Genomic DNA, 23,634 nt, shown 5'->3' on the forward strand with positions numbered 1-23,634 from the left:
GAGGTACAGGATACTTTCGGGTGTTAGTAATTTTCTAGCACGGTAGAGAGAGCCTACCTTTCTTGCAGCGGCCCTGGCAATGCCTTCAATGTAATTGTTCCAACTCATGTTTCCTGTGAACGTTAGGCCAAGGAGTTTGAAAGATGGACTCTCAGATAAAGAGTCGTTGGCCATTGCTATGGGTGGTAGAGAGGGTTTCTTGTAGAGGGAGTGGCAATCGTCTGACAAGACATTGCAATCATCATCATCATCATCATCATTATGCAATCATCATAAGTATATATGTATGTATATATATATATATGTATGTATGTATATATATATATGTATGTATATATATGTATTCATTCGCGAATGAACTCTTTTCTGGGTCAACGGCCAACTAGCACCGTGTATACTTGTGTGTGTGTGTATATGTGTATTAGGGTAGAGAGGGCTCCCGTAAGTCGTGGTGAAGGCAACCTTTCTAGGAGAAGCAAATCTCTGATTTAAAAAACCATAAAGCGGAAGACCAGTACCCGCATTAAGCTGGTCTGCAGTTTAATTTGTTGCTGGTTATCTTGCTCTTGCTTGTTGCTGGATCTCAACATTTTGAACCGAGAGAGAGACTTAGCTGTCGTACAAAGCTAAGACTCTGTAACATCATATTTGTATAGATACTCCCTCAGACATTTGGGCTCATGAATTTTAAATGTCTGAGGGAGTGGCACTCGTCTGAGATGTTGCAATCATCATATATATGTATATATACGTATATATGTATGTGTGTATGTATATATATATGTATACACACACACACACACACACACATATATATATATATATATATATATTGAGAGTATCGTTACGTATAATTTGAGTTTGAAATGGTTGACAACTTTTTATGTTTCATGCCTGATTAAACAAATTGAAATTTTATTCGGAAAACCATTGAGGTTAACAAGTGCAATGTCATGCTAAGTACACAATGTCCTCATGCTTTTAATTGGTCTTAACACAACTGGGATTGATTAGAAACACATCGCGAGCACGTGTTTCATGTTTTCTTCCTTTAATAGGAAAAAAATCCCACTCAAAGCTAAAGGCAGCCATCTTTGTTTTTTTAGAAAACTGTATGTAGTTGCATGATCCACTCTATGTAATATATAATAAGGACTAATGTCTATTTGTTACTATTGCATAAATATATATATATATATCCGATATATTAGCTAGTATAAAACCGTTTAAAATATTTAGGAGTTTTAAGAAAAAAAAATAGCAATTCCGACAAACCTCATCCTCTACGCTGTAAAAATGAATTCAGAAAGAAGTATTTCATTCTATTTCAAAAAAGAAAAATGGCGTTTTCTTTCTTTCTTTGCTAATTTTATCTTTCTCTCTCTAACTTTCAAGAGATCTCCTTCTTTCTCATTTCTTTTTCGTTTCTTGACCGTTTGAGATGTTATTTAAAAACATATACGTATTGGTGTAAACACAAACGAAGCATAATTGGCCTACCCTTTTTACGGACGGCCTACATTCGTATCTTAAATGTTTTTTTGTTTTTTTTTGTTATAGTTTTGTCTTTGTTAATGTTGAACATTTGAATTTATAGAGCACATTGGAAAAGTCTTTAATAAAACGAAATGTTCAAATCTCGTATATATGTATAATTAAAAAGTGTATTTTATTTAAAAAATTATTATTATTATTTATTTATTTTATTAAAAAATTTAATACTAATTCCTTCTTTCGAAAACTGCTTGTGTGTCAATATTAATCTCTTGCAATCAGTACGTTAATTTATTTCTAGTCTTAGTATTATTATAGGGACCCTCAGTTTTTTTGCGATGATAAACTGTTTCGAGGATTTATATATTAAAATCTTTAAAAAAAAAAAAAACTTTGCAAGAATTAAATATAGGTAAAATATTTTCGGTTGTTTTCTTTGCCTTAACAGGGAAATTGTTTCCATAATGTTTTATTGTTAAAGTGTTTTTATTCAACAAGTCTGACGAAGGCCTGTTCTTATGAAAATTTTCATGCGACATAATGTTTGAATTTGTCCGAATAGTCTTGAAACAAGTGTAACTAACGTTGAAATACACTATTTGTTGCTATCAATCCATTCTTTGATGTCTTGGTTTTTGTTAAAATAATATATATATATTTATATATATATATATATATATATATATATATATATATATATATATATATATATATATATATATTATTATTATTATTATTATTATTATTATTATAACTTCGGCTGATGAACTGATTACATTCGGCGTTTTCAACCATGCGAATTTCCAGTGTTTTGTGAAACCGAAAGTATCGATGGATTGTCAAAATAATGTATAGTGTCAATCCATTGAAAGAGAGAGAGAGAGAGAGAGAGAGAGAGAGAGAGAGAGAGAGAGAGAGAGAAAGAGAGACGAGGAAAGAGAACAAGTTGAGGCAAATAAATTTACAAAATCATACTCACTCCACTTATGCGGGTTGTATTTTCAAATGAGCTACCACTGGCGATAATGCATAATGCTTCATGAAAGAAAGCGCTCTTCACCGTTGATAATCCGTATATAAACATTAATGTTTCCCTTACCTCGTCGTTTGGATATAGAGTTTCCCATTGAATTCCAAGCAATACCAGGTTCTCCAGCTTGTACGGAATAAAAAATTTTTAAAAGTCTATAAGTTTGTGATGATCGAGGGACGAAATGAGCGAAGGTTCGTCTTAATAACACAATTGCATAAACAAGTGATGTGTTTAATACAAGTATAAAAACATTTTTTTTTAGTTTATTTCCGGATAAATATATTGTTCGGAAACTAACTGCTCGCTTTCAATCAATAATGAGTGATCAAAGCTAAACTAAGTGATCAAATATCGATCCACAGAATTGAACAACGAAGCAAAGTACAAACGACCCAAATTTTAAGGGTGCCATTTCTTTTATCTACTTTTCCTTACTTGCCCGTTAATTTGGAGTTACACTTCGCGGCAAATGTTTTTTGGCGCGTAAAGTTAAGACACTTCAAAAAAAAAATGACAGAACTTAAAATTACAGATTTCGTCCGAAATTTAAATAAAGATAAGCGCCAAAGAACGTATCAATTAATAAACAGTAACAGCCATTGTTAAAACTCTATACATCCCATCTATGTATTTAACGATGTAATTGATATTTGAAACTTGAGCGTGACGGACCTACAAATTCCAGCCAGGTTTTTCATCAAACAATACACATAAATACATAAACCACTAAGCCATTCATCGTATGAATCCGAAGAGTCTCTTGTTGGCATTGATTTCCTCGATATTTTTCTAGTCAGGATTCTTTCTAGAAAGACATCGGGTACTTACAGGAGCGACCACTTGAAGGTTGCCAACACGAAGCTTAATATTACGTTGTTTTTTTTAAAACATGGACATATTTTCATCTTAAAATTAATGTAAGAAAACCATTTGGATTATCTACTTAGTTTCATTAAAACCATTTTTGTCAATTCAGTTGATGCTATTACCAGATTTGTATATGTTCAGCTATTCTTTCTTCACAAATATTAAATATCAAATTGTCAAGTGAAAATAGGTTTTATTCATCGTGTTCATCAGCATCATCGTATGAATCTGAAGATTCTATTATTAGCATTTGTTTCCCCCCTATTTTTCCAGTCAGAATTATTGCTAGAAAAGACGTCAGGTACTTATAGGAGAGACCGCATGAAGGTTGCTAACATCCTTAGTGAAAGTGATTTTTGTGGAACGAACTGGATTCAAACTTGGGACACTCAGGTTGTCAGCCCGTTTCGTTAACCAATGAACCACCCCCACCTCCCAGTCTAGTCCAGTGTTTAAATAGCTTGTACTATATTGGCTGAGAGATAGTCCTGTGCAGTTCTAGGGGGTCATTCTTGCTATACGCACACCACACGCACGCACACGTGCGCACATACGCGCATATACTTACATGTATACATACACACACATATATACATATAGGTTCATACGTACACACACGCATGCCAACATCTTTAAAATCAATAATTAGGATAATAATAATCACCTAAATTAAAAGAACACAGAAAATGAATGCAAATATAGATGGATAATCGATCGAAATATAATTTATAAATAGAGATACGAAAATAGATCGATACATAAAAATTCCATAACAACCGGAAAACAGTGAAACAAAACTTGGACGTAGGATATGTAGGTTGGTTCAACTGCATGGCTTCCTAAAGGGGAACTCCAAATGTATTCCCTATTGTTCATTAAATAGTGTTTTTTTATCGTCTGAAGAGAGGGCGTTATTGAGAATATTTTCAAATGACATAATGTTTGAAATTGTCCGAACGGTCACGAAACGATTGTAACGTATTATGAAAATACACAACTTATTGCTATCACTCCGATCTTTGTTGTCTTCATTTTGTGAAAATAATATATGAATGCTCTATTATCAAAACTGGTAATTTTGAAGCTTACTAATTAAGTCATCATATTCTGACAAACTTTATTGGTATATGAACAATTATCGAATTTTAATTTATCTGAACATATTACAATTCTCAGTAAAAAATATTAATAATATATATATATATATACATATATATATATATATATATATATATATATATATATATATATATATATATATATATATATCGTAATATAATAATTTTCCAAGTTCCAAATATCATGTTTTCTCAGTTGGTAAATTAGCATAATCTTCGAAACGAGAAGGGACGGCAGAGTGTGTCGGTTGCATGAACGATGTAAGTTGGCCAAAATGGTGTCTTTTTTTTTTTAAGTTTTTTAAGGTAAACATCTGATGAGTAGGTGACTAAATATGCAGAAATAACATAATTTTACAGATTTGTTAGTCGCAATATGAAACAATATTGTAAGGGCTACCTTTTGAAAAGCAATAAATATCCAACTGGAAAATTTGATATTTGAAATTTGGAAAAATATTACATTTCACTATATATGCTCTGGAACCCAATAAAAAGGCATCTGTTGAGCTGGAATTTTTTTCCAAATTTTTTAAATTTACATAAAAAAAATTTTTCATGATAATAAACTTTCTTTATTCGAAAGATTTTTAATCCATTACGATTGGTATATACAAACTGAGTACGTTTCAAGTAAATGACTAGCATATACAGGGTTTCCACAAAATCTGATTACATTATGTAGCCAGACTTTGTGGAAGCATCCTCTAGATTATGTAGCCAGACTTTGTGGGCACCCTGTATATATATATATATATATATATATATATATATATATATATACACACACACCCACACACATGTTTGAGTGTGTGTGTGTGTATATATATATATATATATATATATATATATATATATATATATATATACAGGGTGCCCACAAAATCTGGCTACATGTGAGAGAAATCCTTCACAGCTGAGACAATTTTTATTTTAGTACCTTTTCTCCACGTTAAAAGACGACTCTGGTGTCTAACTCTGTCCCGTAGGGAGGCATTGTAAATAGGTACATAATCTGCAGGATGCTTCGACAAAGTCTGGCTACATAGTGTAGCCAAACTTTGTGGACACCCTATATATATATATATATATATATATATATATATATATATATATATATATATGATGGAACAATAAAATTGTCGCCCTAAAGAAAACAACACTACAGCTTTACTTAAAACTTTTATTGAAAAAAATCAATTGATGTAACCTGATTATGTAGTAGAGCTGACATCTATTCAATGTAGCCGCCTTTAGCCTCAATCATCACCTCGATACGGGTCTGCAACTGTGAGCTTGCCTTTTCCACAAGCACCAGCAGGAGCTCAGTGCTTGATGGCGATTAGGCTAGCTTTGGTGTTGTGAGAGGTCATGTTGGTGATGTTCTCGACGCATGACCAAACGAAGTAGTCCAGTGAGAAGGAGGAGGGGCAGTAAGAGAAGGGTACAAAGCCATAGCACTCCATCTCAAGTCAAACCTGAGTTTTTTTTGGACGTGGGCTGGCGCTGAATCCTGCTGTCATACCCAGGTCTGCCAGCGGCCACCCAGTTGCACTAGGGAATCACGACACTCTTCAGCACATCCAGGTATACTTTGGTGTTAACTTTCAAGCTGACTTCGAAAATTTGAGCAGGGATGATGTGATCCTCACATGAAACCACACTGAAGACCATAACCGTGGGTAGTCCGATGTGTTGAGATGTGCCCTTAAGAGCTGAACTGTCCGGTTTTGCATTTTCAGGGTGCTGGCAATGGTCTTGTTGTCATAACTTGGATTGGTAAAGAGCATGAGTTGTACAGTAGCGCATCTTCGCTCTTGCTCCTTGAACATGGTGTCACTTTCAAACATGATAGAAAACTCCTATCGCTCTTGGGATTTGTGCACAACTGGCCAACTAGTAGATGATCTTCAACAAAAAAAGAAGACTGTTCTTTTATCAAACGGAAATGGAATCACGTCAGTTTTTTCTAGGGCGACAATTTTTATCGTTCCACCCTCTATATATATACACACACACACCCATATATATATATATATATATATATACACACACACACATATATATATGTAGTTGAGCACATTGAGAAGTGAAAAACGAATTACCATTAGCATATAAGCGACGCTCTTTGTGTAAACAAATCGAGCGGAGGTATTTCGGACGATATCTAAACATCGTTAAACTCACTACTCGTTCAAGCATGCGCCAATAGCGTAATGGTTAGAAGCCTTGACAGCCGTATAAACGGTCGGGTTTCAATCCTGGCTTGAGGTAGTTGCCTGTCTAGCCGCACTGATGAGCTGTGAAACAGCGAAACAGTACTGTATGTGGATGACTATATATATATATATATATATATATATATATATATATATATATATGGGTGTGTGTATATATACATATATATATATATACACACCCATATATATATATATATATATATATATAATCTTCTTTCTCATCAAAAGTTGAAATTTAATGATTTATTAAAATAAATAAATTATTGAATTAATGCTGTCAACAGTTATGTAATAAGTTTGGCTTCCATTAATAAAGTTATCGCTATTTCAGAGCGATTACATTTTTAAATAAACTTTTCCCTATGCACTAGGCAGTATTTTTCATGGCGAAAAGATTTCAAAAAAAAATGTCTTAAAAGTCTTTGTTTGAAAGGTATGCTCGTGGCAAATTCTAGAAATGTTGCTCCAGAGATTTTGCTAACTTCAAAGAATGGCTGAATGATGCCACCAGGCGAGTCCAAAAGGATTTTTTTATTTGAAATTTAAAATAAATGTAAAATCAAAGAAATAAAAAAATATATATAAAAGTTAAATCTGCTATTAAATTTAGATATTATACGTTTTAAAAATTTTATTTTATCTGTTTTGTACTTTTTTAAAAAAAATTTTGTATAAATTCTACGAAGGATTTTTTTCTCTTGTATTTTTTATTGATTTTCAAAAAAAATATCTTTGTAGGAAACCTTCCTCAAAAAGAACGCTTTGAGATCCTCCGTTCATTTTATAAGCATACAATTGGGACATATTTTGCTTCCACCATAGAAGCAAGTGACAAAGGTATTGTAGAAATCTTTTATTTATTTAATTTTTTTTCCTTTTAAATTCATTTTTTTTTTAATTTCTTAAACCATTTCCTGGATCAGACTAAAATTTCAAATCAAAATTCTGCATTTTTTAAGTCAATGGGAAAACTCATCACTTTTCTTTCAGGGAGATGACAAAAAATCTCCATGAAGTGAGACCTGGGGAGTAAGACACTCGCACAGGTTAAAAAAAAGATTAAAAAGAACTCTCCTGTAAAGAAAGATAATATTTCTCGGCGTTTAAAGAAAAAAAATGTCCTTTTGATTTTTCTTTTCAATTTCGGTCCAATGGAAGCAAATAGCCTTTGGTAATATTTCATTTAAACTAAGACAAAAAGAAACACAAAAAAGGTGAAAACGGTTTTTCCTTTTCCTTTTTTTATTAAAAAATATTGTATTAATTCTTAGTTATTATTAACGGAGGGGATATAATAATAACTACAAAAAATATAAAAGTATCCATAAAAAAATCTGCGAAAAAAACAAGAAACAGCAAGTTTTTAGTATCATGCCAAGATGTTAAAAGATTACAAAGACAGAATACATCTTGATGAGAAAGAGAAACAATCATTATGAAATGGTTTCACGCACAAATAATAAAAATAAATATTGTATGAACACGATGCAGTAAAACCACAAACCCATTTAGCAAATCAAAACTCGGATTTGATAATAAAAAAATTCTACAGATTAAAAATCTAAAGGATTCCATTTTTGAGTGGCAAAGTAAAAAAAAAAAGGAATTATGTTTTTAACCAGTGAAATCTTATTCTAATTTTTTTTCTAAGTTTTCCATTATTAGAATAAAGGCAACAATTCTGACTCTTGCTATGAATTTAACACCAGATGTCCTGTTGCAATTCAGACTTAATCATGAATCCTCCAAGATTTAAAAAAACAAATCGGCCATCTTTTTGTTTATCGGGACAAAATATTTACAATTAAATTATAATCCCGCAATGTATTTATTATAATATATTGTGGAATTATTTAAAATATAAAAACTATAAAAATATTATTATAAAACTATTAACTAGTTTTATAATAATATTTTTATAGTTTTTATATTTTAAATAATTCCACAATATATTTTTTAATTCTGCTGAATAATATCGATGAAGCATCAAATATTAAGATTATGAAAAAAAAAAAATTCGTAAAAAACGTTTTTCAAAGTTTTTTTACAAATTACAGCGAAGCAGACTTTCTTTTCACTCCACTTATCCTTGATCTACACCTTATAATTCTGATTGTTTAGCAAATGTTTTCATCAAACCTAAAAGTAAATATTGTATGAACACGATGTAGTAAAACTACAATTTAATGAATGAAAACATTTGATAATAAAAAATTCTACAGATAAAACAAATGAATGTCATTTGTTTTAAAAGAGGAATTTTGTTTTTAATTTGTGAAATTTGATCCTTTTTTTATGTTTTCCATTATACGATTATGAATAAAGGCAATAATTTTGTATTTGGCACCAGATTTCCTGTTGCAAGTAGAAAATTGGTTATGAATCCTCCAAGACTTTAAAAAAACTTGGGTACATTTTGTTTATTGGGACAAAGTAGTTACAATTAAATTATAATTTTGCAATGTACTTTTGTAAACAGTTTTTTATTCTTAAATAATATAATTCCACAATGTATTTTTTTATTCTTCAGAATCATATTAATGAGGAACCAAATATCCAGATAGTGAAAAAAAAATTTTTTTTAAAGGTTCCCTTTATACACACACACACACACACACACACACACACATATATATATATATATATATATATATATATATATGATTGTTGAGCTGGATTAAATCCGACGATATGAAATAAAATGGAGGTGGAAGGACCTAAATACTCAATGTTTCGCCCGATTTATGCGGGCTTCTCCAAGAGGGATGGTCAATGACCATCCCTCTTGAAGAAGCTCGCATAAATCGGGCGAAACGTTGAATATTCAGGTCCTTCCACCTCCATTTTATTTCATACTAGCGGGGGTACCCGGCGTTGCCCGAGTGTTTGTTTCCGGGACGGGGGGGGAGTTTTAAAAAATGTTATGGTAGGTAAGTAGGAAGGATCAAACCCGGAGTCATGAGTAAAAGTAGGAAAATAAAGTGTGAAAAAAAAAAAAAAAACATCTGCAATGTTAACAGTTCGGCCACCAAGAAAAGTCCATTCCAGTTGTTTAGGAAAAAAAAAAAAAAAAAAAAACGACTACGGTAGGTCGGCGCGAACGTGAAAATATAATGTGAATTGTCCAGCACGCTAACCACTACGCCACAGAGCACTGCAGCTTAGTTTAGTGATTTTAAATAACTTCACATGAAAGAACTACGAAGCCAAACCGGTGTTCTCTTCTCAACTATTCCTTGTGAACGATCCCCAAACGGTGTTAAGTGGTGGCAGGGGGAGGAGGAGTTTATTAGAGAGAAAATATTTTACCACTTCCATTGATCTTAACCGATTTTGGCCGTGACTTCTCAGCAGAAAAAGTATAGAAATCTAAGATTATCGAGGAATTTGAGAAATAATAAGCCTATAACACACCTCAGATATTGTTCTGCCGTTTGTGCATATTATATTTGCATTAAATATCTTGATTTTTAATCCTATTAATGTCAAAATCAGACGGGAAAAAATGAGTTCATTTTATTTATATAGAGAAGATATATATATGTGTATATATATAGATTATGTATATATATATTTGTATATATATATTTATATATATATATATATTATATATATACATATATATATATTATATATATATATATACAAACATATATATATTTGTATATATATATATATATATATATATATATATATATATATATATATATATATTATATTCAATATGTATAGTAATAGGAGCAAAATTTGAAAGTGCAGAAATATAAATACAGAAGTATATACTTAGAGAACAACATCGTTATCCAGATTAAAAATTTAACCTCGGATATTTTTAAAGAGATTCCAAAGAATATCTTACAGGACTCTTTTTAGACTAACTAATAGCCCCATCTATTGCGAACTTCTGGATATCACTGGATATTTACAACCATACATATTGGACTTTGGTTTTATTTTATTTTATTTATAAACTTATATTTTTGTTTCAATTTTCTTTCTCAAATGTTTTCAAAAATTGTGCTAACCAGCAAAAATAGATACTAATCCATACTTATATTTTGCTAACCTTTTTTCCTCCATTGGTTAATGCAAACGTCAACCTGTGGTGTAACAATGTTACTTGCCGGGTAATATCAATTAACCCTGCTATAGGTTAAGAGTTGGGTGGGGTATTTGACATGGAGTATTGGAAATTTATCTTTTTCTCCAAAAGTCTGGAATATGTTTCATTGCCGATATGTTAAACAGATTAGAAAAGTGAAGTTGACATGGCGACGAGAGGTCTGCTCTATTATCTGGAAAAGATTGTCATAAAGTCACCTGGTCTAGTTATGTGTCATTAAATTCCTCCATGCAGAAAATATTAAACCAATCAACATTCACCGGCGGCAGTTGAGCGTTTACGCAGCCAATGAAGTTGATGTCAGCACAGTTAGGAGAAGGGTTCGTCGATTTCAGAGTAGTAACAGAGATGTGAGTGACACAGCATGCTCCGGACGTTTATGAACGAGGCATTAAAAGAGGCTGGCAGAAGTGTATTGAGAATGGTTGTGACTATGTAGAAAAATAAATTCTCAAGCAGAAAAGACCGCTCGTTTTAATGGTACCATTCCTGTCTTCGTAGTTCTTCAGCTTTTTGAGTTAAAAAATAAAAAATAGGCTTTACTTTGGGAACGACTCTCATATGTTTGATTATGCTAAGTACCATAATAATAGTGGGTCAGGTTATCTCAATATTAATGTATATATAGTGTGCTGGCCGGCCAGCATCAGTTTTGCTGCTTCGGTTGTCTCCTCTCTAGCCTTGCCATTAATATAAGGTGGTTTGGCCCATTTCTCTCCTGTTACTTCATTCTCTAAGAATGGTCTTGTTTTGTCTCAACTTTTTTTAATGGCTTTGCGATTAATGGGCAGGTTATCTGAATATTCGATAAGAATCTTTCACTTAGTGATACAAGCACCAAGTGAAAGATTGTTTCAGCAATCTGCCCCACTATAAGAATTTCTTGTAATGCAGAGCCAACCCTCTTTTCCTTAGTAGAGAAAAAGAAGCATGTTTCAACTCTCAAAGAAGGTCGCAGGTTGCAGCGACCGAAACGTTGTGCTAATAACACCCAAAACTCAGAATTGCACTTCAAGCTACTTTTATATTTACGCATACGCAGAAACAATAGAACATTTCGACTTGCTGACATTTTTTTTTTTTGTACATGGGGGTCACCGCTTATCAAGGCCCAAAGGCCACTCAGGGATAAGGGTTATTGCGTGTACAGTAATCAATGAGATAGTATTGTAGTAATCATTAGTATTGGGGGGTTTTGATAGAGTGTCTTACTTAAGGGGGCGGTTTATCAGGAGTTTGTTTATGTTGGACTTGAAGACGTCCAAGTTGTAGTCAGGTGGGAAACAGGCAAGTGACAGAGAGTTCCACTGGCGTGCAGTTCTAAGAAAGAAGCTTTGCTCATGGAATCTACGTTTGGATTTAGGCACAGATAGAGAATGGGGAAAATTATTGACAGTAGTTTCAGCCAGATGGGTGTTTCTCGTGAAAGATTGGCGAGGGGGGGACGAGGGATTGGAGCTCAGACGAGCACCTACCATGGAAATAACGATAAAACAAAGAGAGGCTCGCAGCGTCTCTTCTGTGGGAGAGAGGTTGCAGGGAAGAGAAAAGGGCATCCCCCACTAAACCACGAAGTCTATTTTGTACTCTGTAAAGGCAGGATAGACTATTTTAGCAGCTCCTGCCCAGATGTGGCAGTAGTACTCCATCCTTGGACGTACTTGGCTTTTATATAGATAGAGAATTGCATCAGTAGTGAGATATCTTCTGGAGCGGTAGAAGGCTCCCACCATTTTCCAAGCGTCCCTGGCAACAGATTTGATGTATGTGTTCCATTTCAGATCAGAAGTAAAGGTCAAACCCAGAAGCTTGTCAAAACATGGAGCCTCCCCAAGACGAGAGCCATCCATTTCAATTGATGCCAGATGGGGATCAGAGCGTTGATGATGTAAAGATAGAAGTTTGGTTTTGGATGCATTAAAAGTGACCAGCCACCTCTTCCCCCATGTGCTCAAGATCAGAAGAGAGAGAATTAGAGAGAACTTTGTCATTTACAGCCTTTGATGTGTTGCCATAGATGGTCGTGTCATCAGCATAGATGTCAACGAATGATTTTTGTATGCGTTATTCATTCATCCAAACAAAGATTTTACTCGTTATAAACCGTGATTGCTATTTCCTGTTAATTTCAATGTTATGTGAACAGTAGTTTAAGAATTCATCAATGAAATATTTACGGATAGACAGTCATATATACATCCACTATTTTAGATGCTATAAATTGCGATGTAAATTAAATTTGTTTTTTTTTGTTTCAGAGCCATCCAAGTTGAGTCATACGCCAGTGGAGACTTACATTACAAGCGACACCCATAAATGTTACGCCTTACAATCCGGCCAGCACCATTTTTTCGTCTTGTATAATGCAAATATTCCAACCTTTGCTATGAGGTAAGCTAATTATCATTTAGAATTCTATTATTTAACAAATCTAACACTAGCCTCTCCCTCTTTGATAGGGTGCAAAAAAGAATTTTCAACCTACAAGATGCCGTACTGTCTGCCAGACTCCAGCCTCTGTTGCATCACCACATTCGTATGCTTGTTTTTCAATTGTAACAGAGTGCAAACGTGTGTATGGTGGTTGTATGCAAATGTCAAGCTGTGTACGAAGTGATGTCACAGTAAGGAAAAAGAAAAAGACTTTAAAAAGAATGTGTGCACAGAGTGATGATCACGTTTGAGAGGTTAGAGAGAAGAAACAAAATCATGTTAGAAATGTAGGTGAAGTTTCACATGGCCGGAGAATGAGAAATAAAGGTATTTTCTTAAAACATGAAATAGTAAGAATTTATTTTCTATTCCTTGTCTTTGATTCCTTTGTGACAGAGTCTACAATGTGTTGGGTTCCGAGTGTCTACACATTAACACATGTTTAAATGTACGTAACATTACACTAGTACTTCTACTGAATATGTTCCAATGATTTTGATTAGGCCTCTTGATTCATTGGGGAACGTAGGGCCATAACGATGCTCCTCCAACGGACCTGGTTCTGGCTGGTCCTCTTCAGTTCGGCCCATGTCATTCCGGCAGTCCTGGTCCCAACCTCAATGCTTCTTTTCCATGTCTGCCTCAGATGACCAATTTTACGCTTGCCTTGCGGGTTCCATTCAAGGGCCTGCCTGGTGATGCTGGATGCAGACTTCTACAAGGTATGGCTAATTCAGTTCCATTTATCCTGGTCTTGGCTTTGTCAGCTAGACGAGTGTTTTTCGTGAAAGTTAGGACGGAGGAGGGACCATAGATTGGAGGTGAAATGATCACTTGTTATGAAAATAATGATAAGACAGACACATGCACGTAAGTAAGTGGGAAAGAGGTTGCAGAGAAGAGAAAAGGACATTCCCCACTAGGTTACGAAGTATCGAAGTATATTTTGAACTCTGTCAAGGCAGGATAAGCTGCTACTAGCAGCTCCTGCCCAGATGTGGAAACAGCACTCAATCCTAGAACGTACTTGGCTCTCATACAGCTAGAGGATTGCATCAGCAGTGAAATATCCACTAGAGCAGTAAAAAGATTTCACCATTTTCCAGCAGCCTTGGCAACGGATTTGATGTATGTGTTCTATTTCAGATCAGGAATAAAGGTCAGACCCAGAAGCTTGTCAAAACATGGAGCATCCCCAAGATGAAAGCCATTCAATTTATACCAGACGGGGATCAAAGGATTGATAATGGAAAGATAGAAGCTTGATTTTAGATGCATTAAAATTAACCAGCCACCTCTTTCTCCATTGTACCACATGATCAAAATCAGAGGAGAAAGAATCAAAGAGAACTTAGTCGTTTACAGTCTTTGAAATGTAGCCATAGATGGTAGTGTTGTCAGCATAAATTTCTACAAATGATCTTCGGATGTGATTTGGAAGATCATTGATGTAGATCAGGAAGAGATTTGTGCCCAGGGTGAACCCTTGAGAAACTCCAGCATTAATACTGTGAGCTTCTGATTTCTACCCATCAAACACTACTCTTATAAACCTATAAGAGAGAAATGATTTAATAATTGAAAAAACATTTCCAGCTATACCGTAGCTTGGGATTTTGTGGAGTAGACCTTTATGCCATACCCTGTCAAAGGCCTTTGATGTATCAAGGGCAATTGCCCAAGAAAGGACGCCTCCATCAAGAGATTCGCTAATCCTATGAGATATGACTGTTAGCATATCTGCTGTTGATCTAGCAGAACGGAAACCGTATTGCATGTCACTGTTGAGATTATTTTTGCTGAGGAGGTTGACTACTTCACTATTTAACACAAATTCCAGTAACTTACTCATGACGCACAAGAGACTGAATGGTCTGTATTGAGAGAGAGATGAGCGATCACTTGAATTTTTAAATAAGGGACATACTGATGAGGTTTTCCTGGGTGTTGGGAAGCAATTCTCCTTAAGACAACGCTTAAACAGCTTTGTAAGTATGGGAGCTAGTTCTGATTGAAACTTTTTCAGCACTGTAATAGAAATGCCGTCAGGACCAGTTGCTTTACTGGAATCGAGGTTTTTGATTAGCTTGACAACATGACGCACAGATATTTGTATGTTACATAGCGTGTTTTCAGACACAGGCGGAAATGGGGAGTGTGGGGCTGATCGCATAGGGTAGAATTAGCTGTAAAGTTTTTGGCAAAAAGTCTTTCTTTCTTATAGATAAAAAGAATAATTTTTACCGGGGAATATTTTACATTACACCGGTAAGGAAGATAATAAAATCTTAGCAAATTATTTCTTCTTAAAAAAAACCCCGGAATTATTGACATCTGGAGGTACAGCTCAATGGTAGAGCATTCGACTACACATCGAATGATCCCCCTGTTCAAGCCCGGGTGTACCTCACCATTTTATTTTTATTTTTTTTTTTATTAATGAGTTCAATTTACGATAAAAGAAGAGGCATCATTTAAAATCGCCGCAAATCATTTCTTTGTTTGCATATTTTAAAGCTAAACATTAACCAGAAGTGACTTTTCCGGAAAATTTATTGTCAAGCTCAAATATCAGCTGACGTGATATTGTAAACAAACACAGACGGAATTTGATGAACGCGATTATAATTTTCTTTTTTTGCGAATTAGTTAGCCAGGCAAATTATTCCTCGTTATATTACGAAAATATTAATAATAATAATAATATTAATAATAATATTAATAATCAATGCATGATTGATTAATAATGTATACGCAATCTGCATAAATTAAAATATCATGTTTAAGCGTATTGTATGACCGGGCAACGCTGGGCGTCCAGCTAGTTTATACATAAACTGAGATGTTCGGTAACCAACGTTGCACTCTAAATCTTATAGTTTGAACTCATGTTTACTCATTTATTTGTTTGTAAATTCTGTACTTTGTGCTTTAACCAGTGATTTTTAACTCTCCTTTTCCTTAAAAAAAAAAAAAAAAATGAAAGAAAACAGAATTAAAAATTCAAATTTTTCCGTCCCTTGGGTTTAAAACATTTTTCTTTGCGAATCACGTACAGTGAATAGATGTTTGTTTTCTGGGGTTTTTTTTTATTATTTTGTTTTGTTTTTTGTCTTTTTCGCAACTCTCCTGTTAAAAGAAACCAAAAAATACGAATTAAAACCTTGGAAATTTTTTAGTTGTCCCCAAATAAAAAAAGAAATCTTCAATTTTTTTTGTATTACTTGTCTATCTATTTTCGATTTTATTCGAAATTTAATGAAAATCAGTTGGAAAACTTTTCTTCGTCGAAAAAGAAATTTTAATTTTTGATAACGAGTTTTGATATTTCTGCAAAAGGAAAACTAAATTAAATGAAGGAAAAAATGAAATCAATAAAAATGTACATGTGACAGCAAACGATTAAATAATGAAAAAGATCACACCTGGGAAAAATGGATACTGCCATTTTTTTCAGTCAATAATTTTTAGGGTTCTTAGCCTTTTTTATTTTTATTTTCATTTGTTTTTATAAATTTTTAAAAACCTTCAATTTGTTATTTTCTTTGGGGGGTTTTTCTGCTTTTTTTATTTTCTCCTGATTATTTCGATTAATCTGTTGAAAATAAAATCAATAATTTATACTCCCTTCATAACATGTGTCATGGAGAACGGTTACGAAAAAAAAAGTTCTGGCAAAGTTTGGTTAATAAACTCAATGCATTGAATCTAATTAAAAAAATGTAAAAGATAAAGTTAAGGTCATTTCTACAGATGAAAATCAGATGCTGATATGATTAAAATCGTTAAATGGAAAATAAATTCAACTTCCGGGTATACAGATCCTTAATTTGATCTTTGATTAAAAACGGAAAAACATTTCCAAGAATTCTTTTGGTTTTCGACACCGAAATATAAAGAGTGAAATGCTTATCTGTTTACATCAGGTCACCTGAGAAATTCTTCAACTGATGCTGATGACATTGATAACTCTTCTTCTTCTTCTTCTTCTTCTTCTTCTTCTTCTTCTTCTTCTTCTTCTTCTCATTACTCATTCTTCTTCTTCCTCCTCTATTTTTGTCATCATCATTATTTCGTCTCTATCTTCATTATTATTATTTCGTTTCAATCATCATCAGCAGCATCATCATCATCATCATTTTGTCTCTATCATAATCATCATCATCATCATTTCGTCTCCATCATATCATCATCATCATTATCATTTTGTCCATCATCATCATTATCATCATCATTTCGTCTCCATCATAATCATCATCATCATCATCATTATCATCATTTCATCTCCATCATCATCATCACCATCATCATCATTTTGTCTCCATCATCATCTTCTTTTTAACATCTGTTTTCATACTGACATGAATTGGACAGCTTTAAAAATTGATTCCTAAATAACTTGCTTAGCTCCTTACATCAAGCGTCTTCATATCTTGTCTGAAGCGATTTTTATTTTCTAAAATTCTGACGAGTCATTTATTTTCATAAGCTTTATTTTTATCACTTCCCCTCATGTTTTCCTTGTCTTTCCTGCATCTGAATGATGTCAACTTTTTGACCAGATTGCATCGAAATCGGGCATGGGATGTTTGGTGTTGCTAAACCTGGTGTTGCTGGGACACTTGACTCACCGTAACTATCAGAACTGGATTCAGAAGAGATAGATTAATTCGTTATTTTGTACGAGTCAGATGATTCTATTGGCATTAATTTCTCTGGTATCTTTTTGGTTAGAATTCTTTCTAGCAGCATATGGTTCCCCCTCGCCAAACTTTCACAAGAAATACTCATCTATCTGAAAACACTATCAATAATCCCCCACTCTTCATCTGTGCCTAAACCTAAACGTAGATTCCATGAGCAAAGCTTCTTTCTTAGAACTGCACGCCTGTGGAACTGTCTTCCGTTTTCCTGCTTTCCAACTGATTACAATCTGATTGTCTTCAAGTCCAATGTAAACAAGTTCTTGATGAGCCGTTCCACTTAAGTTAACAAATTTACCGAATTTCCATTACTAACAATTACTATATTGTCCAATTGACTATTGTACACTCTTAACCCTTATCCTCGAGTGGTCTTTGAACCTTGATAAATGATGATACTCATGTAAAAAAAAATATCAGGAGGGACCACATGAAGCTTGACAACTTCTTAAGTGAAAGTCTTTCTGTAGAATGAACTGGATTCGAACTTGGCACCTCTGGGTTGTCAGTCCGTGTCGTTAATCACTTAGTCACCGTCACTTCTCATAAACAGATGGGCACATAAGTAGATACAATGGTATAAATGCATAAATACCTTTTTTAATCCCAACCATTTCCGTCTGATGACATCACCACTTATTGGATTTAGAATGTCTACAATTATAAGAAACTTTTTCAACCACCGATTGTCACAACCTGCTAGTATATATATATGTGTGTGTGTGTGTGTGTGTGTGTGTGTGTGTGTGTGTGTGTGTGTGTGTCCGTCCAGTTTTTGATTCAACTAGTAAGTTAAATGGGGGAGTATACCAAGTAATGTTTCGATTCCTAAAAAACGTTGAATGAATCTAAGTCGCCACTACTCATCTCTACAACCACTGACCTTCAAGAGTCGAGTTCATTTGTATATGCTTAAGTTTTTCTTATATTTGAATGTCGATTGTTTTCTACGTTTGTTATAGCGTGATGGTGATTTACCCTTTATCGTAAATATATGGACTCTTCCATACACCATGTTTAGAGGAGATTATGATGAAATCTCGAAGCAGTCTTTCCGTACTTTACTCAATACACGTTCTTGTAAATAAATATACCACAGTGTTGTCTTATTGATTCTCTCCTCTTCAAGGTCACAACAAGGTTATGTGTTTTTTCAATTGCGTATTTGATTTATTAATTTCACAATTATTTGAATTTGCCAAAATATGTACGTAAGTCAATGTGGGTTCACATTTAACCAACTTTCTTAGGTTGATAAGTTACTTCTATAACATCAGTATATATATATATATATATATATATATATATATATATATATATATATATATATATATATATATATATATATATATATCATGATTTTCTTGGGGGTAAAAAACTTTATTAAGGCAATCATGAAGGGAAGACGTATTCCTTCGGAATTCATTTTATATTAAAAAAAAAAAGACTGAGAAGAAAAAGAAAATGCATAGCGACTAAAAAATAAAAGTAGGGAAATAAAGGGGAAAAAAATCAAAACGAGTCAATTGACATGTTTCACCCTAACTCATCAGAATTGGAATCGAGGGATTTATTTTTTAGTAACTTATTTTCCTTAAAAATAAAATCTAAAAAAGAGACGGGAGCAAGGGCAATGGTATGGATATATATATATATATATATATATATATATATATATATATATATATATATATATATATATATAATTATTATTATTATAGTAAATAATTATGTATTTGATGAACTTCATACAATACATTAACGTGCACAAATATCACCATTCATCATATTAAGTTGCATAAAAAAACATCGTGAATAAATGAACTTTGCACCTAAGGAAGGCCTAAGATTATATCGGCTGAAACGTGTAGCAAGTATGTTGCATGCATTGTATGTAAAAATAGTGTTAAAAACGGACATTTTTAATGTAAAATTAGAATAAAAAAATGAAATTTTCCATCTCAAGCAAGAATGTGTAAGAAAATACTATGAAAATCTTTGTTTTTATTCCAATAATATGTAAGTAGCATATTATTTTTTTACGAGGTAGTCACAACTTATCAAGGCCCGAAGGCCACTTGAGCATAAGGGTTAATGAATGTGAGGTGGTAATGTTGTAATCGTTAATGGGGTAGATTAAACAGAATTTGGATAATTTAAGGGGATGACTCAACAAGAACTTGTTTACATTGGACTTGAACGCAACCATGTTGTAATCGGTAGTAAGCAGGCCAGTAGAGCAGTGTTCCACAAGCGGGTAGTGCTATGAAAGAATCTTTGTTCTTGGAATCTGCATTTAGATTAGGCACAGATGGAGTGGGATAAATTGTTGATAGTGGTTGTAGCTAGTTGAGTGTTTTTTGTTAGAATTTGGCAAAGGGGACCATAGATTGAAGCTTAGAAGAGCACTTTTGCCATGAAAATAACGATAAAGCAGAGACAGGCTCGCAGCGTCTCTTTTGTGGGGAAAAGGTTGCGGCGGAGAAACAGACATCAAATGCGACTGTAAACTTTCTCTCTGTACTGTTACTTTAGCTTGGAAGAGAATCTTCTTAGGATGAAATTTTTCTAACAAATATTTTTTTCTTTGTCAATTTGAAATGTAAACTTATTGTCTTTTTTTTTTGTTTTTGTTTTTGTTTTGTTTTGTTTTTTGTCCATAAGTGAAACAAAACAAAAAAAGGATTAAATTATTCTTTCTGTTTTTCTTTTCAGAAATGTCACTCATAAAACATTGGCATCGCTCCTCAAAGACAAGTGCATTCAAATTTAAAGACTCCAATAAATGAAACAACGAATTACGTTGAGTAAATGCACATTCTTATTGCATTTGGATAACCTTGTTGCACTAAAATGAAAACAGCAAAATGAATTAAAAAAACAAACAATTTTCTACAAATTTACTTTCAATACTAACAAACATTCAATTTTAAAAAGTCATCCATTTCATTGTTATATTAGGTTGTCCCAAAAGTTCGTGAGCAATTGCAAAAAATTTAAATTTTATTCACCAAGTAATAAAAAAAAAAAGAAAATAATCCTCAAAATAAAGACTATCTTTTCCCAAGACTTTCTGCCATCGATCTGCAAGCTTTCAGATCTGGTCAAAGTACCATTTAGTCCTCCTCGAATCAAAGAATTCTTGACATGCTTCCTTGACTTCATCAAACGAGTCGAATCGGCAGCCTTTCAGAAAATGTTGCATTGAGTGGGGAAAGCCATAATATGATAGACCACAGTTAGGACTGTAGACTGGATGTGGCAGAAACTCAACGCCGTTCAACTCTTCAAAATTTGGTCTTCCTGGTGATGTGTGGCTTGGCATTGTCTTGCTACATCTAGCGCGCTTTCGATTGATCAGAGCCGGGTACTTTTACTTCAACCTTTTGTAGACTCGTTCCAAGTGTTTACAGTAAAATTCGCCACTGGTGGCGCGACCATTCTGAACCAGCTCAGAATGCACAATTCCTTCGATGTTCTTTCACCTTCGACGGCGCAAAGCTCTTTTGCGGCTTTTCTGACACAAAGACCTCGCTTCCAACAGTAACCAATCAAAACTCGCTGCTCAATTTAAGCAGTTGTCATCCGGAATATAAAAAAAAAATTAAAACTTGTATAAAAATACAATTTTTCGCACGTGTTTACATGATTTTTTTTTTTTGTAGACAACCTAATAACGTTTTCTTCATTGAACAAAAAACTGACTTTGCGTATTTGATTTATTAATTTCACAATTATTTGAATTTGTTAAAATATGCACTTAAGTCAATGTAGGTCCACATCTAATAAACTTTCTTCGGTCACGGTTGATAATTTACTTCTATAACATCAGTGTGTGTATATATATATATATATATATATATATATATATATATATATATATGTGCAATATATATATATATATATATATATATATATATATATATATAAAAGTAATCCAATATATATATATATATATATATATATATATATATATATATATAATCCAGAGACAGACCGTTACGCTGTATTACAGCTCTTCAATGCGGCTAGACTAGCACCTATTTCAAACCAGGGATCGAACCTACAACCTATCATCAAGTGTCTATTCATATAAACATTCGGCCGCCGTTTTTACGAACCTACAACCGTTTAGTTGATAGTCGGCAGTTCTACACTCTGACCCAGGGGAACGATGTCAGTAAACGGTATCATTAAATATCCGATCCGACGTTGTTCGGGATTGTATGATTACAATATGATTAATAATTAATATCAACCTGTTTAGGTGTCTCTGATCTCACTCCCTAAAATAAAAAAAAAACGCAAAGTTAATTAAATAAAGGAATAAAACAAGAATTCTGTGAAAACCTCGGCTAGATCATCATAATCATCATCAGCAGCAGCAGCAGCAGCAGAAGCAGCAGCAGCAGCAGCGGCCGTGCCGTTTAACAGTTCCAGCGACCACGACTCTCTGATGCGGGCGGTTATCCATAGCCCGAAACAATTTTACTTCTGACGATAACCCCATCTAATCGATCAAGTTGTCCATCAAATTGCATCTTGGTTGACCTTGCTTTTTTGATACTGCAATTCTACCAGTCAGTACCAGATGTTCTATGCTTCTTTGACGGTAAATATGTCCTAAGACCATCATTTGTCTTTTTATGATAGTTTTCATCAGCATTCCTTTTAGTGCATCCATATCTAGTCCATATTGCCATATGATCCGAAATGAATAAAAATCACAGTAATTCTTTCTACCATAACTTGGTCGAGGCCATACTAAATCTAAAGAACTGGGGTTTATCTGAAGAAACAAAAAAAAAAGATAAAAAATGATAATTTCATATTTCATATTTCCTTGTTAGAAATGTGATGTTCCCAAACGCCCCCTAACATTTGTCTCACAAACCAAATTTCTGTGCCATTAATGCGTTTTGGAGTAGATAATCACAACCATATAACAAGGCAGACCAAATATACGCCTTAAGAATGCGTTGCCTATTCTTGCGCGTGATGGTATTGGGGCATAATACTGAGTTACATTTGATAAATGATTGTTCACTAGATATACCTTGTTAAAAATAGGACTTACAAGCTTGAAATCATTTATTTCATTTTTTTTTAGTTGACCAAAGAGAAATTGATGACGTTTTTTTTCTTTTTATCATAACAATCTCAATTAAATCCACTAACCTTTCACTTACAAAATGTATTGATTTTCTTCTTGAAATTAATAAAGACTAGTTTTTCAATTAAAAATTGTTGCTGTTTTTTTTTTTCTGTTGATAAATTGTATTTAATATTCATTCATCGTGAAAATATATTTGCAATATTTTAATGTTATGGTGTCAGGGTTGGAAAGCATAACAAGAAGACTCGAAAACAGTGAAATAAATAATATATTAAAACAGAGAATACAGAAACGATGTTAGTTAAGTGGGACTCCGTTTGACTGAAAGACAAAATAAAGTTGACTCTCTCTCTCTCTCTCTCTCTCTCTCTCTCTCTCTCTCTCTCTCTCTCTCTCTCTCTCTCTCTCTCTCTCTCTCTCTGAGAGTCTTGGGTTAAGACTACTGAAAAGCAGAACCTGGTCACCGCAAATGACGTTAGGAATAGTCCATCGTCAGAATCAGTCCCA

General features: G+C 33.5%; 1 protein-coding gene across 1 annotated transcript in view; it reads left to right on the top strand.

Moving 5' to 3' along the window:
• LOC145252800 (protein fuzzy homolog) overlaps positions 1 to 23,255 on the top strand; it is an 809,960-nt gene extending 786,705 nt beyond the window's left edge. Inside the window, exons 5-7 of the mRNA XM_080112756.1 lie at positions 7,491 to 7,589; positions 13,134 to 13,266; positions 20,727 to 23,255. Coding sequence (XP_079968882.1) covers positions 7,491 to 7,589; positions 13,134 to 13,266; positions 20,727 to 20,784 — 290 coding nt within the window. The 3' untranslated portion in view covers positions 20,785 to 23,255. The remainder of the gene's footprint in view (positions 1 to 7,490; positions 7,590 to 13,133; positions 13,267 to 20,726) is intronic.
• The last annotated feature ends 379 nt before the right edge of the window (positions 23,256 to 23,634 follow it).

This window comes from Euprymna scolopes, chromosome 29 (assembly GCF_053919585.1).
Source record: "Euprymna scolopes isolate OS-2025 chromosome 29, ASM5391958v1, whole genome shotgun sequence".
Taxonomy (NCBI): Eukaryota; Metazoa; Mollusca; class Cephalopoda; order Sepiida; family Sepiolidae; genus Euprymna; species Euprymna scolopes.